General features: G+C 39.0%; 1 protein-coding gene across 4 annotated transcripts; it reads left to right on the forward strand.

Annotated features, from left to right (window-relative positions):
• Window positions 1-278: 278 nt before the first annotated feature.
• Window positions 279-14889, forward strand: proser3 (proline and serine rich 3). 4 transcript variants are annotated; one of them, XM_066659974.1, is made up of 15 exons: window positions 283-423; window positions 523-645; window positions 2465-2573; window positions 3286-3560; window positions 3669-3829; window positions 5338-5432; window positions 7520-7605; window positions 8355-8381; window positions 8559-8701; window positions 11903-12114; window positions 12442-12917; window positions 12997-13216; window positions 13929-14124; window positions 14522-14603; window positions 14717-14889. In XM_066659974.1, exons 2-15 carry the CDS (start codon window positions 635-637, stop codon window positions 14754-14756), a joined length of 2133 nt encoding a protein of 710 aa, XP_066516071.1. In that variant the 5' UTR covers window positions 283-423; window positions 523-634; the 3' UTR covers window positions 14757-14889. The 4 variants fall into 4 exon arrangements, with proteins under 4 accessions (XP_066516086.1, XP_066516096.1, XP_066516071.1 ...); XM_066659982.1 differs by having other exon boundaries at window positions 286-423; window positions 625-645; XM_066659989.1 differs by having other exon boundaries at window positions 279-645; window positions 13015-13216.
• The last annotated feature ends 100 nt before the right edge of the window (window positions 14890-14989 follow it).

Raw genomic sequence — 14989 nt, forward strand, 5'->3', positions numbered from 1 at the left:
CACTACTTGAGTCATAAACGAATGAGATTTTTTTCTTTGTCATGATCACATTTGCTTTTGTGAGAAAAATACACTTTTAGCTGCTAAGCAAAAATCATTGCATATTTTGTTAGTTGGTCATTGAAGTGTCACTTCTTGTGCATTGCCTTATTATTTTGATGAATGTTTTGTAGTGAAAATGCCTTTAAGTGCGATAATGGCCGAATCCTGTGTTGTCATTTTCATGACACACGTAGTGCACTAGGTAGGAATAAGCTTTTTTTTGAGACGCAGCCATAACTCGAGTCGCTAGCAGAGGGAAGTTTGTTCTTGTTGTATTTCGTGCTGGGTGATATTTCAAAATTCTTGATTTTTGATAGTTTTAAGAGAGTGTGGTTTAAAGGGAATATAACAAAAATACTCAACTGAGCTTCTTTAGAAACGGTAACTAACTACAGCGTTAAGCAGTCCGCCAAACAATTTACTCGTCTACGTTAGCTGATTAAAAGTAACGTAAAATGTATTGTATGCTTTCACTTTTAGACCTCCAATTGTGCACAGTATGAAATGTTTAAAGCTCATTAACCTTATAGTGTGATACTTGACAAATGCTTGCTGATTTAATTGCTGATTTTTTAAAATCAGGAATATCATCATGAAATCCAGGTGAGCTTAAAAGCTAAAAGACCTTAAAAATCTTTTAAAGTATGAGATTTTGAATGGCATCTTACATATTTAGCACCGAAGATTAACGTTACAATTACACACCTTTTTTTCAGTAATGACTCATGCTAAAATTCGCAATTTAAAGACCCCCCTGCAATCCAAGTACAATTTTACCTTGGTAACATGTTTGTGTGACGTTTACACTAGAGTCAGTGAAATGGGCAGTCACCAACAGGGCTGAGCATCTCCCCTGTGAAACTTCAGTGCTCCCATGACGGCCTCAGACATGTCTTCTGTAGGTAGAGATCAGGACACACTGCATAGTCCTAGATCCTTGAGTAGTGAAAGAATTGCACCTAAGCCACTTTCAAGATATTAGGTGATTTTTAGGGATTGACACAATGACCGGAGGGGTTTTTAATTTACTCTGTAAATGACTACACTAGGCTAGGTTTCGTAGAAGTATTTTAACATAAAAGTATTTCTGAAATGATGGAGCAGGATTCACTGTGAAAACTCTCAACTGATTAGGACTATCTTAGAGGTGGGCGAATCGATCCAAATATCGATACCAACGCTGGTATTGGTGTTGATCAATACTCGTGGAAAAAGATCGATATTCAAGGTTTTTTTTTCTCTCCCGCTAAAATCTGTGGATGTATGTCGTTATTTTTGTGCCACCATTCTGCACGCGCGCGGATATTTCGAGTGAGCAAGAAGGTTTCTGCGCATGTGCGGGAATATTACCACACGGATATTTTGAGTGAGCTAGAATGTTTTTGCGAGCGCGCGTGGATATTTTAAGGAATAAGGAGGTTTCTTGAACGCACACTAAAACCTACACATCTTGCTCTCTTATCCTACTCGGGCGATGTCTCTGACCCGCGCGCTCCACACTTACAGCCATTACAATGTGCCTCAGTTTCTGATTGGATGGCTTGACCGCCAAGTGGGAAGGACATACAGGCCGGAGATCAGTAAATAACTTTCTAAAGGAAGCTTAATACTGCAGTTCAAAGACTGTTCATGTAGCGAGAGGAGGGCAAGTTTAAATCAACCCAAATGAGCAACCCTCCTGAGTTTTACACACACACACACACAAAAGCCTCAGAGGTCAGAGACATCGTACGCGCAAAAACCTTCTTGCTAGCTCAAAAATATCCGGGCGCACGCAGAAACATTTTTGCTTGCTGTTTTGCTTCGGCACCTGCACATGGTGAAGACTAGCGGTACCAATATGAATATCGGCGATACTGGCCCTGTATTTACTTGGTATTGGATCGACACCAAAACTCCCGGTATCGCCCACCTCTAATCTCAATGCTAAGATGTTTTAGGGAAACAGGGCCTAGGTACATTCACTTCAAATGGTATTTCTTTTGGTTTTAGTCCTTTAGTATTACACAAGCAGCTGTGCAAAAAACAAGAACACATTTGATGTGTTTTGCTGATTATCCAGATGTCATTTTGTCCAGGTCACAAATGATATATTTAAATAGTCCTAAAGTCCTAAATATTTGGGACCAGAGAATGTTTATAAACTCCATTTTGTGATCCCTGTGGCTTTGATGGGAAAATGTCATTTTCTATTGTTTTAACAAGCTCCTTAGATATTCATGACTGTGTTTGAAAGCAAGGCTTTCTTCTTGTCATTTGTTTCTGGATTTATTTTGAGTTTAATTTACTTCAGTTCAATATCAGTGGGATTTCTGTGGATGGAAAAACGCTGCTTAGGTATATAAACAATGTGTTTAAACTTTTGCACAGTAATATATGTCAATGTTGATGCTGTGATTAACACACACATCTTTTCTTTCAGTGATGCTGTTTTCACGAATCAGAATCCTTTCCCTCCAGAGCCTTTCTTGCCTAAAGCACATTACAGTCCATCTCAAGCAAAGAGGATTTCCAAGCAGCAGAAAAAGCTGGTGAGACTGTGGTCTTCTTGTTTGCGTAAACACACACGATCACTCTGCATGGGTTTCATGACTATCTGTTTTGGGCTGGGCTGTTTGGCACAAGTGAGACACGCACTTGGTCAGTGTTGTTTAACTTCTCAAAAAAAATCACCACATCCTCAGAAAAGCATTCTGTGGCACTATTTATCATTATTATAATATATAATAATATAAATCTTAGCATGTGCAGATTGTGATTAATGTTATTTATAAATACTACTACTGTTGAAAGTCTATAATGTTGTATGGCTTTCATAAGGGTACAGATATCATCAGGACTCTACAGCATTTCAAAATAACTGCATAATAAAACAATACACCCGTATATTTTTGGAAGAAGTGTATTTTTATTAATACCCTTAGGGAAATTACTTCTCTGCATTTGACCCATCCATGGTAGTGAACACTAGTGAGCTATTCTTGACACAAACGACCGGAGCAGGCGGCTGCCAACCACCTCTGCGCCCAGGGAGCAGTTTGGGGAACAGGAACAGTCCCAATTATGCTCTCATTGTAATGAAACATGCGTTGGCTGTTGACATTTCCTCAATATGCTCAGGAAGGCACTTTGTGGCATAGTTCTATCTGATAATGATAAGTATCTTCTAATTTCCTCATTGTATTTAATGTCATGAAGATCAGTGTAGAGGTTGTTTGATCAAATTCTACATACTTTCCCCAGGTTCTGAGTCCTGTCAGGTTTGACCAGCGGTCCAGTTCTTCAGAGCCTCCTCCATCTCACACCTCTGTCAGCCTGGAGGACCAGCGCTTCCTTGAAGGGTCTTACCGTGTTGTTCTTTGTTCTCCTCCGTCTGTAAAGGAGACTTTTTCAGAGTCCTGGCCATCCACGGATCAGGGGGCCTCTCGAGCCAGTGCTGGTGTTTCCCGCCGCACAGAGTTTCATGCTTCACAGCAACAACAGACAGCGGCCACACAAGACTCTTCAGTCCTGGCCAAGTATGAGATATGGGACATTCTGTTTGCAGGGGTTAGGGGATTCTATTTCAAAAATGGTTAGGGGATTCACTTTGCAAAAACCCCATGCTTTTGAACAATGTCTCTTAGGTATATTGAACGGTTTCGTTATGGAAGGCCTCAAAGCCGCGAGGAAAGACAGATGTTAGGGGCAGGGGAGGTAGATGGTCGCTCGTTTTGGTGGAAAGCATCACCCCCTCAACAAACATTCAGTTTCACTTCCCCCCAGTCGTCTAAGGAGCACTTTAGAGGTATGTTTTTGCATTTATTTTGCTTTGGCTTTCTAGTCAGTGCCTTCAGGTTTACCCATAGTTTCAATTCCTCTTTTTTTCTGGGAAAATGTTTTTTGGTTTATGTATTTGCATAACAAAATGACAAAGAGACAGAACTAGGCTTCTCAAGCCTTCTTTAATGAACAGGGATTCCATGAATTAAGAAGAAGTCTTTAGTAAGGGGAAGAAAGACGCGCCTCGGTTCAGATTACTAATGAAATTAAAAGGAAACTCAAGACCTACCTCCTTAATGTATGTGGTACTGGTGGCATCATAATTGAGTTTTACTATTAACTTATATTCAAAACATTGCAGAGTTTAAATCGCATTCTGTGACATAGGTGTCAGGTGCTTAAAACCCTCCAGGGATCTGGTTGATGCTACTACTACAGTTTTGACTTGCCAAGTTTCAATAAAGTAATCTCTTATCAAACCCTTCTGAATAATGTACTTCATACATTTATGATGTAAATATGAACTTGACATAAATCAGTGGAAATCCCCTTTAAGTATGTGCTCACCCTAAAGGTTTTCCAGCATTTAGACACATATATTGATATATATTTGATACTTTCAATGCACATGTTCTGGTGTTGAAATAAATGTACATTTTTACAGTCCAGATATTTTGCCATCTATTGTTAATTATTTTGAAGTGGCCAAATATTGTACTTTTAAAAGAGGAGAGGAAAACCTTAAAATATTGATATTTTTGAAGACTGTAAATCACACTATTCTAACATAGATTTCTGATTGCATTTATTGATGTTAAGAAAATGTGCACAGCTTTCATTTTTTATGTTGCACGAGCCCTACATTCTGAGTTACAATATATTAACATATGTAAAAAAAAAAAAAAAAGACACAGCCATATATATAAATAATATTGAAACATGTCATAGGTCTTGACTTTCTATATAAATTTAGTCTGTCACTTTATCACCTTTAACAGCACGGCTTGAACTGAACTTGGAGCTAATAAATCATCCTGCTGTTTGGATATTTTTAATTGTAGTAATTAATTCAGAAATTTATCAGCAGGTAGTGTCGCAGTCACACAGCTCCAGGGACCTGTAGGTTGTGGGTTCAATTCCCGCTCTGTGAGCAGTTGGTGTGTTCTCCCTGTGTCTGCGTGGGTTTTCTCCGAGTGCTCCGGTTTCCTCCCACAGTACAAAAACACATGTTGGTAGGTGAATTGGCGACTCAAAAGTGTCCGTAGGTGTGTGTGTCTGAGTGAATGTGTGTGTTGCCCTGTGAAGTACTGGTGCCCTCTCCAGGGTGTAAAAGCCCAATGATTCCAGGTAGGCTCTGGACCCACCGTGACCCTGAACTGGATAAGGGTTACAGACAATGAATGAATGAATACAGCAAATTATTGTCAGCGAAATTTTAATAAATCAGTGAGGCTCAGCTGGTAACCCAAAAGCAAAATGTAAATTTACACTTGTTGTAAAATGGTTTGCTGGTTTTCTTTATTGTTTTGGCAGGATCCCTTGACCATCGAAATGATGGAATAGACATCATGCGCAGCCTAGCTGAACAGTCCCAGCCCGACAGAGGCCTGCCCGACCTGAGCGTGCTTGTAAGAGTCTTGTGCATGCTCACTAGTCTTACCTGATCTTATCTCAAATGAACTTCCATGTTCTGAAGAACGGTAGCAATGTGTACTTATCTGCTTCTGTGAAGTAGAAGCCTAAAAAAATGAATCAGTTAAGCGTTGATACCTCAGGCTTTTGATTAGTCACCATGAGCTGCACATCCTGTTGCAGAATGTTTGCAAGCAGCTTCCCTTTCACCCAGCCTTTAACTTTACTGTATTAGCTTGAAAGATTTAATCAACAAACCATACAGGTTTTAAATTCATATAGCAAAACAAACAGCAGAACAGAAAGCAGGATGGCATGGTTTAAAAGGTATCTAGGTGGGTGATATGATTTACTTTACTATTCTAACTTTTATATTATGTATATGAAAAGAACTAAAATGTTAACTGTAGAGAATATTTTGGTTTATTGTTTATTGTTCCCAAAGTGATTAAAAAATCCTCTTTTTTTAGTGGACCATCATATTGATTGTAGCTCTTTACCAGTTAAACATTCTGCTTTCCATCAGCCAGCCTTCTTTATTGGAAATGAATATATAAAGATATATTCATCTTAAGAGAATATCTGTCTACAAGGAAGAAAAGGCTATTGAGCTGTTGCTCATTTTATAGATGATGGAAATTTGTTACAGTATGAAGAGTTGTGGGAGAAATTCTAACTAAAGTGTACGTTAGGGACTATATAAATTGATGAGCATTGCTAATCTCTCTGACAGCAATAGATATTTACATTAAAATAATCTAAATATCAAGTATTTGGGTATATTTAACTTAGTATTTTGAAGGTCACCTTTTCTATCTTAAGAGAACATGGAAAGAAGATATCATTCGATTCCTTCAACTCCAGATTCACTCAGAACACACTTCATTTTGAAGGGGTTACGGTAACATTCCTGCACTTCAATGTTTTCTGATGAATACAGAGCTGCCTATTAGAGTTGCCATCCTTGACAGTGAAAACAGGAACCTGCACTTTGTTCTTAATGTTGTGTTGTTTCTAGGGAAGTACTTTATACATAAATGCAGACAATTTAGTTAAAACATATTAACATCACTGAAGCTGTTTAAAGACAAAAGTTCTTGGCTTATGTTCAGCGCTAAATATTATACGTTTACTTACATTCACCAAATGTAATTAAGTCACTTTTTTGCATTTTTTTTCAGCTTAAAGAGTTAGACATTTTGGTTGATTGGACAGCAAGGTGATCCTATAATGTGTTTTCATTTGATTTAAAAAATAAATAACAGTTCATTTCATTGAATGAGGTTATAAAAAGACCGCAATTTCTCTGTAGTTTCTCTTCAAGACCAGGTTATTGTGATAGAACATTGCCTTCTAGTGGTCATGAGCCAAATTATTTCTTCCTTAAATGTCCCCTGGAAGATGCCAGTGTTCTGTTTTTTGTATTTCACTGAAGGGAAATCCAGGCCTTGAGTTCCTCAGCATTAAAGGGTGAAGAGCTTCTCCCTTCAGCTTGCTTCACTTGCACCTTCTAATGTTATTGTTCAGTGTAACATTTGTTATACTTATGAATTCTTTACAGACAGCACCAAGTCGTTATGCAACACAGTTTAGGCTGCTGTACAGCAGGACTGTGGCCTCTAGAGAAAAGCTGAGTTATGTGAGCTTAAAAGTGATTTGTGGATGTTAAACTTTAATGCTTATCCTTATGAGTGATGTTACACAAAGAAGTATTTGTGAAATTAGTCAGATAGGTTAAGCTTAAAGTTCAGGATTGTCCAGTAGGAAGGTTACTTGGGTTTTTCCTACTTTTATCAGGCTAACTCCGTATACACTCAATGGTGTTAATGCAACTTCATAATTTCTTTAGTATAAAAAGTAACATACACATAGAACAAGCAGCAGGTCGTGACTAAAGTGTTAAAGATTATAACCTTGTATTATACCATGCATAAGGACAGGGCATTGTTTGCATAAGTTCCATAAGAAAGAGTTGTGTACAGGTGTGGCCAAGTTAGTATGCAAAAAACGCAATTTGATAATATGCACTATGAAAACCGCATTTATCAAGACATACATTTATAAACACTTCCTTGTGTTCCAGGCCTTGTCTGATTCCTCCCTCTGTGAGCCAGGAGAGCCAGAGATACTGCAGCTGCAGGAGAGAGCCAGCAGACTTCTGCAGAAGAGGTATGATACACACAGTGCTTTTACAGAGTAAACACACCACCTCATGGTATAAATGGTAGCACCGAGAGGGTGAAATATAAAATTAATCAACTAATTAATAAAGACTCCAGCATTGGATTTGTTTAACTAATGCAAAACTAGGCAGATGGCTAGTTTTTATATGGCTAAATATATTTTAAAAATTCAATTGGGCTGATTGTTTAGCAGATGTTTTTTCTAAGCTTACCGTCTGCACGAATTTAAAATTCTCTGAATAACTGAAAATGTTCCCACTCTTTGTAAATATGTGTTTGACCTCTAATAAAACCCTTAGGAACAAATGCTGCAAGATCAGCTAGTTTTAAATTCATTGCTCTTCTGACGCAAACTCATTACATTAACAGTTATAGTAGTTTATGTAGTCAATTCACAATTAAGTTATTAGTGTTTCATCTCAGACCTGTTTTTTGAATGAGCTATGATGAGAATGGTTTAGGTGTTGTAGCAGACCTCACGTACCTAGAAAGTACACTTCACCTGCTACTTTCATTGGTTATTTTAGTCATAAAATTGCAATAGGACTAGTTTATTAATTTTATTTTTCTGCTGTTCTAATTGCTGATTGTGTTTTTGGAGTGGGGAGAAAAATTAGTTTCATTCTTGGATATTTCCAGTCATGAAATCCTTCTACGAGGTCCAGTTATTAAACATAAATAAGGTTGTTAAACATGCATTGCCTGTTGTTCTAAGACTTATCCTTCTGACAAAAGGGTGCAGAAAGCTGTCAGCAGTGAAAGGTTAGTGCTATATGATTCTGTCAGTGTGGCAATACTTATATTTATGTGCAATAGTTTTGTATTTACGTTCCTCTGTTCAAATATTCCCTGTAAAGAAGGTTCTCCAAACTTTGCATGTGCCTCTAAGTGCTGGAGGTACTTCAGTACCTTCATTAAAATCATTTTTTTTATATATAGTGAGAACTCAGTCAACAATGGTTCCTCCAGTGGTCCACCCGTCAGCTCTGAGGGTCTTGGTAGCTCTGATTTCTCCTCCCCTGTAAGCACTGATGAGCCAGTCCGAAGGCCTACACTGCCCTCCCTAATGGACTCAGCCAACTGTAAGTTGTGCGTTCTGCATGTTGAATTGTGGCACTAATATTGTCACAAACCTTGCTCAATGCCTCTTGTTCCTTTTTTTCCTTTTTTCTTTGTATATTTCTTAATTTTAATTTAATTAATAAATTCATTCATTGTCTGTAAGCGCTTATCGAGTTCAGGGTCGATGTGGGTCCGGAACCTACCAGGAACACACCCAGGTACACACCCTGGAGGGGGCACCAGTCCTTCACAAGGCAACACACACTCACACACATTCACTCGCACCTACGGACACTTTTGAGTCACCAATCCACCTACCAATGTGTGTTTTTGGAGCGTGGGAGGAAACCAGAACACCCGGAGGAAGCCCACGCAGACACAGGGAGAACACACCACACTCCTCACAGTCAGTCACCTGGAGGAAACCCACGCAGACACGGGGAGAACACACCACACTCCTCACAGTCAGTCACCTGGAGGAAACTCACGCAGACACAGGGAGAACACACCACACTCCTCACAAACAGTAACCTGGAGGAAACCCACGCAGACACGGGGAGAACACACCTAATTCCTCACAGACAGACACCTGGAGGAAACTCACGCAGGCACAGGGAGAACACACCACACTCCTCACAGACAGTCACCTGAAGGAAACTCACGCAGACACAGGGAGAACACACCACACTCCTCACAGACAGTAACCTGGAGGAAACTCAGGCAGACACAGGGAGAACACACCACACTCCTCACAGACAGTAACCTGGAGGAAACCTACGCAGACACGGGGAGAACACACCACACTCCTCACAGACAGTCACCTGGAGGAAACCCACGCAGACACAGGGAGAACACACCACACTCCTCACAGACAGTAACCTGGAGGAAACTCACGCAGACACAGGGAGAACACACCACACTCCTCACTGACAGTAACCTGGAGGAAACTCAGGCAGACACAGGGAGAACACACCACACTCCTCACAGACAGTCACCCGGAGGAAACTCACGCAGACACAGGGAGAACACACCACACTCCTCACAGACAGTAACCTGGAGGAAACTCACGCAGACACAGGGAGAACACACCACACTCCTCACAGACAGTAACCTGGAGGAAACTCGCGCAGACACAGGGAGAACACACCACACTCCTCACAGACAGTAACCTGGAGGAAACTCGCGCAGACACAGGGAGAACACACCACACTCCTCACAGACAGTAACCTGGAGGAAACTCGCGCAGACACAGGGAGAACACACCACACTCCTCACAGACAGTAACCTGGAGGAAACTCGCGCAGACACAGGGAGAACACACCACACTCCTCACAGACAGTAACCTGGAGGAAACTCGCGCAGACACAGGGAGAACACACCACACTCCTCACAAACAGTAACCCGGAGGAAACCCACGCAGACACAGGGAGGACACACCACATTCCTCACAGACAGTCACCCGGAGTGGGACTTGAACCTACAACCTCCATGTCCCTGGAGCTGTGTGACTGCGACACTCACTAGCTGCTGCGCCACCGTGCCACCTTATTTTAATTTTATGCACCACAATTCTGATTTAAATAATTAGGAATGTAGAACTGGAGCTGTGTTTACAGCGCATTGATTTTCAATTATATAAGTTCCTTGCCGTTTGTGCACTTGGTTTCCATCACAGTTTTTCTGTTCAATTGCAATACATTTGTTACAGTTACACAGTTTCAATATTGTTTTGTTTCCTAATGCAGCTCAGATAAGAATGTAGTATTTAATAGATTTTTTCAAAGCTGAAAGCAGAAAGAAAATAGGATTGGGGTTCCTGAGGACTGTATTAAAAGTCTCTGTTTTGCATCCAGGGTAGCCTGGCCTGACTGATGTGTAAATGTTTTAGTTGGCTACCAATTCTGATGGTAATGGTATTATTGGCAGGTAAAATTGTACATCTGTTTTAGATTTCAATGTTACTATGAGAGTTTAAGTGAAACTGAGGAAGCTTAAGCAGGCAGGATGCAAGTGTGTGTCTGTAGGTTCATTTTAGTCCATAAAAACAATAACAACAGACTAAAACAACAGGCCAAAAATAACGCAAGGACAGTATAACTGAACAAGCAAACCATTAGATAAACGCGCAGGCTGTATATATATTCAAGGGTAAACATCCAAGCAAGTCCTGCTAACCATATGAGGGCATGACAACTGACAAGACCCAGAAGGCATGAGACTTAAAGTGAGCAAAATCAAAATAAGTGCACATGTCCAAAATAAACAGAAAGAATGTTAACACGGAATAATGAACATTTTAATATGAAAATGAAGATTGTAAAATAAAATTAAATATGAATTAAAAAGTAATAAAATGTAAATGGCATCAGTGAGTGCTATAAAAATAGAAGGATTTAGGGTGTTAAACATATGCTTAAGAACTTTCTTGATCTTATAACAATTTATTTTTATGCTTTTAGACAAGAGATTGTTCAATCAGTATATGGATTTAGACCGTTTTTGTTGCTAAAAATGTGCAGATGTTTATTCTATGTAAAGAAAGTTTTAATTTGTTGTCTCTCAGAACATACAGGACTAGCAACATGTACCCGAGGACAAAAACAAATAAAATTTAATATGGCGCTTTCCTACAAATTCTAGTGCAAAAAATTCGGTTTATTTGCTTAATTTAAAATTTTTGTCATCCCCACATTTACTGCCAGTATGTAAAATTCACCAAATATTAATAATTATAATAATAACAATGGTAATACATTGTATTGATAGAACATTTTTCATGTGCTTTACAATTCAAGAATAAAATTAAGACATAAAAGCAAAGACAGCAGAAGATATTCAAATGGGGGATTATGAAAATTATAATGCTAAATTATATCATTATAAAATTATATATGCAACATGAACAACCACAGCAGCTAAAAATGTTGCGTTTATGGTGACATAGGTCTCCAGTTCAGGAATAAAATTAAGACAAAAGCAAAGACAACAAAATAGAGAAAAAATAATGTGGAGGATTATAAAAATTATAAAGATACATTTAAATAAAATTATTATTATAATTAAGGCTAATTTAAATACTACCCAGATACTTTAAATAGACAAATACATTTTAAACATTTCTTGTTTCGTGTTCATTATCTTAGCTACAACATCTTAGTTCTTCTTTTACACACTGTATTTATTGCATATTGTCTCAAAGAAATGAAATGTTTCTCCTCTAGTGTTAACAGCCCCCAATATGTTTGGAGGAGGCCTTCTTCATGGCCACTCTGCTTCTGCCCTGGGGAGCCGGGGGTTACATGCTCGACCCGAGGATGACATCCTGTTTCAGTGGAGACTGAGGAGGAAGATGGAGCAGGCCAGACAATGGAGTCAGACATCCTCCAATACTTCAGCTTTTCAACAGCCCTTTCTGAGCAGATTAACACAGCAAGTAAATCAACCATAAAAACTAAACACTGTATATTCGTTTATTATCATTTATACCAGCAAATAAATGACCAGTCAGAAGATCAGAGGTATGTAGAGTAAAATAACCTCAATTACGATGAATTTAGTTATTTTACTTGAATAACAAATTTAAGTTACTTTGTTAGAAATCTATTTGAGGTATTTTTGAAGTAAAATGTAGCAAAAAATATATATTGATTTTTCACATTAGCCACAGAATGTCTCTTCAGCATTACAACAAATAAATGTTCACACTTTAATATCAATTTAGTTATTAACCTTCTGTATTTTCTTTACTGTATCCTCACAGCACAGTCCTGTCTTGGCCGATCCTCCTAGAAAAGCAGGCATTAATTTCACACCTACACCCTCAGTGGGGACTGACATTATAAACACTTCTAGTGCATGTCCAGTTCTTCTGCCAGCGCATCCTGTGTCCAATGCAACTTTCTGCAAACCACAGCCTAAGACCAGTGTTCAAACTCCTGAGGATTTCAATGCATGCAGCCACCCAGATCCCTTTTCCAGGCCTGCGAGAAAAACAACTCTTCTGGAATCCAAGGGCCCTTGTTCTTTACCTCAAACCCACTTTATAATACAGGACAACCCCTCAGAGAGCTCAGTGGAGACCTACAGCAAGCCCCACACTTTCTCCTCACCCTCACCGCAGTCTTCTGAAAGCACAGTGGAGGACTGGCAGACCCAACAGCTCAGAGGGGACAGACCAAGGCTGGAAAGGCCTGGGAAAAAAGCAACAACATCCAGCCGAAAGAAAAAATTTGAAAAGTACAGCTACTACTTTACTCATGATTTTTCTGAGCCAATTGCATGTATTTATTTTCCACATAACACCCTGGCTGAGTAGAAGTTTATACTTTTGTAGGTTTGTGGGACGTGCTGATGGTGTTGAGAGGAACCAGCACTTAGCCAAAGTCAATGGAAGAGTTCGAGCTGAAGTCAGCTGCAAGACCAAAGAATCCAGCCAAGAGAGTGGGTTGCAAAATGGGGTTCAAAATTCAACACGTGAAGTTCGGGCAGGAGATTGTGCACCACCTCCCTCCCCAATACATAACACTTTGGGACAGGTCAGTGTGTTTGCTTCATGTTACCATGCAGTTATTTTGTAAAGCGTGTTTAATTCATCAGCGGTTTTCCCCAGATAAGGCAATTATTTTTTAAACTGCATTTTGATGTTTGTAAATTGTTAGTGCTTTTCTACTTTGTGAAAAATGGAGGGCAATTCAGTGAAAATAAATACATTTAAAGCTCAGGGGGGAAAATTATATTTTCTCCAAATCAATCAACCTCATGTTCCCAATTACTGACCCACAGACCAGTGGCACACTCAGTGTAAATTCTCCATCTTTCTGGATTACAGTGAAGACGGCACCCTAAATCTGCCATTGTGACACTTAGCTGAAGACATATTTAAAAAATAAGAGCTTGGTTCATGGGGCACACATGGATTTCCATTGCTGTGCTGTATGAGCTTTCACTTTCCACAATCCCTTGTGCACATAGACCTTTTTGGGTTTGTGCTTTTGACAGTTAATATTTGCTTTTAATATTTGGCAAAACTGCAAAATAAACATACACAGGATAAAATGTAAAGTATCCTATGCCAGTCCATCAGAGCGGTTGATGGAAATGCAGGGGTCTGTATAAGGACATTGCTTAATAAATACATGTGTTAATTAGATTTTGGCTCTCTTTCTTGGCTTACAGAGACAGACACAGTGATTACACAAATACAAAAAGTTAAATTTAGCTGTAAATGTAGATCTTTCGTTATTGCAGGTTGTATCTGAGGTGCTATTTCCTGGTGCTGATTCACCAAAACCGCCTGGAACCCCCTGTTCTTCAGACACTCCCAGGAACACACCCCTTGCACCTCCTCAGTCCCCAGCTGCCCCTTCACAGTCGCCTGCTGCTCCTCTTGGAAACCTCCTTCAGCCGTCTGAGGTCATAGATCAGCTGATGCAGGACGCCCAAGGTATGCGAGTTACTCTTACCTCTGTTTACGAATATATTATTGTCAGTTTTCAAGGTCATCCAGGGGAAAAGGTTAATTGTTTAGCGCCCACCTTTAAACAACTGACTTTAATGCTTTTAGACACCATTGTGATTTCATGTTAGTTACTGTGTAAAAATCTGAAACCGTCCCGCGTGTATTAAAATAAATCAGTCCAACTTTAATATCCTCTTCACACAAATAAACTAATCATATCTAATGTGTTCAAACCAAATAAAAATTCCATGTTGACTGGAAAATAATAGGCTGAGAATTAAGTATGGTAAATGTGTTTTACAGTGTATTTTAGAAGTTGTTTATAACAGAAATGTACATTATTCTGTGTTTGCTGTTCAATATATTATGCTCCTTAATTTAGACTCAGATGAGCTGGAGTTTGAAGATGACCCCTTACTGTTAGTCCTTCGTCAGCAGAGAAAATGGGTGAAAGAGCAACTGTGGTAAGAGGAAAACTGTGGTGTAATCTGATTTACAATCATTTTTATATAAAAGTTTTAACTTGTATGTATTTAAGAGTAAATTATACAACCTCTGTTCTCTCCCTTTTCTTCAGTGAGGTTGATGAGATGTTGGAGGAACTGCATAAAGACTGATGTTTACTGTGAACTTGAGCCAAACAAGATGAACTTGAACACAAAATCATATTTATTCTGGGAAAACAATATAGAGTGCTTTTACTTTATGTAGTATTTATGTGAATGTCCTTAAAGTGTAAATAAACTGCTTTGGAAAAATAAAATATATATATATATATACTGATATCATTTTTACATTAGGGTACAGAATATTTATTCACACACACTATAAAAAACTATTATATAGCAAT

Source organism: Hoplias malabaricus, chromosome 1, assembly GCF_029633855.1.
Source record: "Hoplias malabaricus isolate fHopMal1 chromosome 1, fHopMal1.hap1, whole genome shotgun sequence".
NCBI classification, from domain to species: Eukaryota; Metazoa; Chordata; class Actinopteri; order Characiformes; family Erythrinidae; genus Hoplias; species Hoplias malabaricus.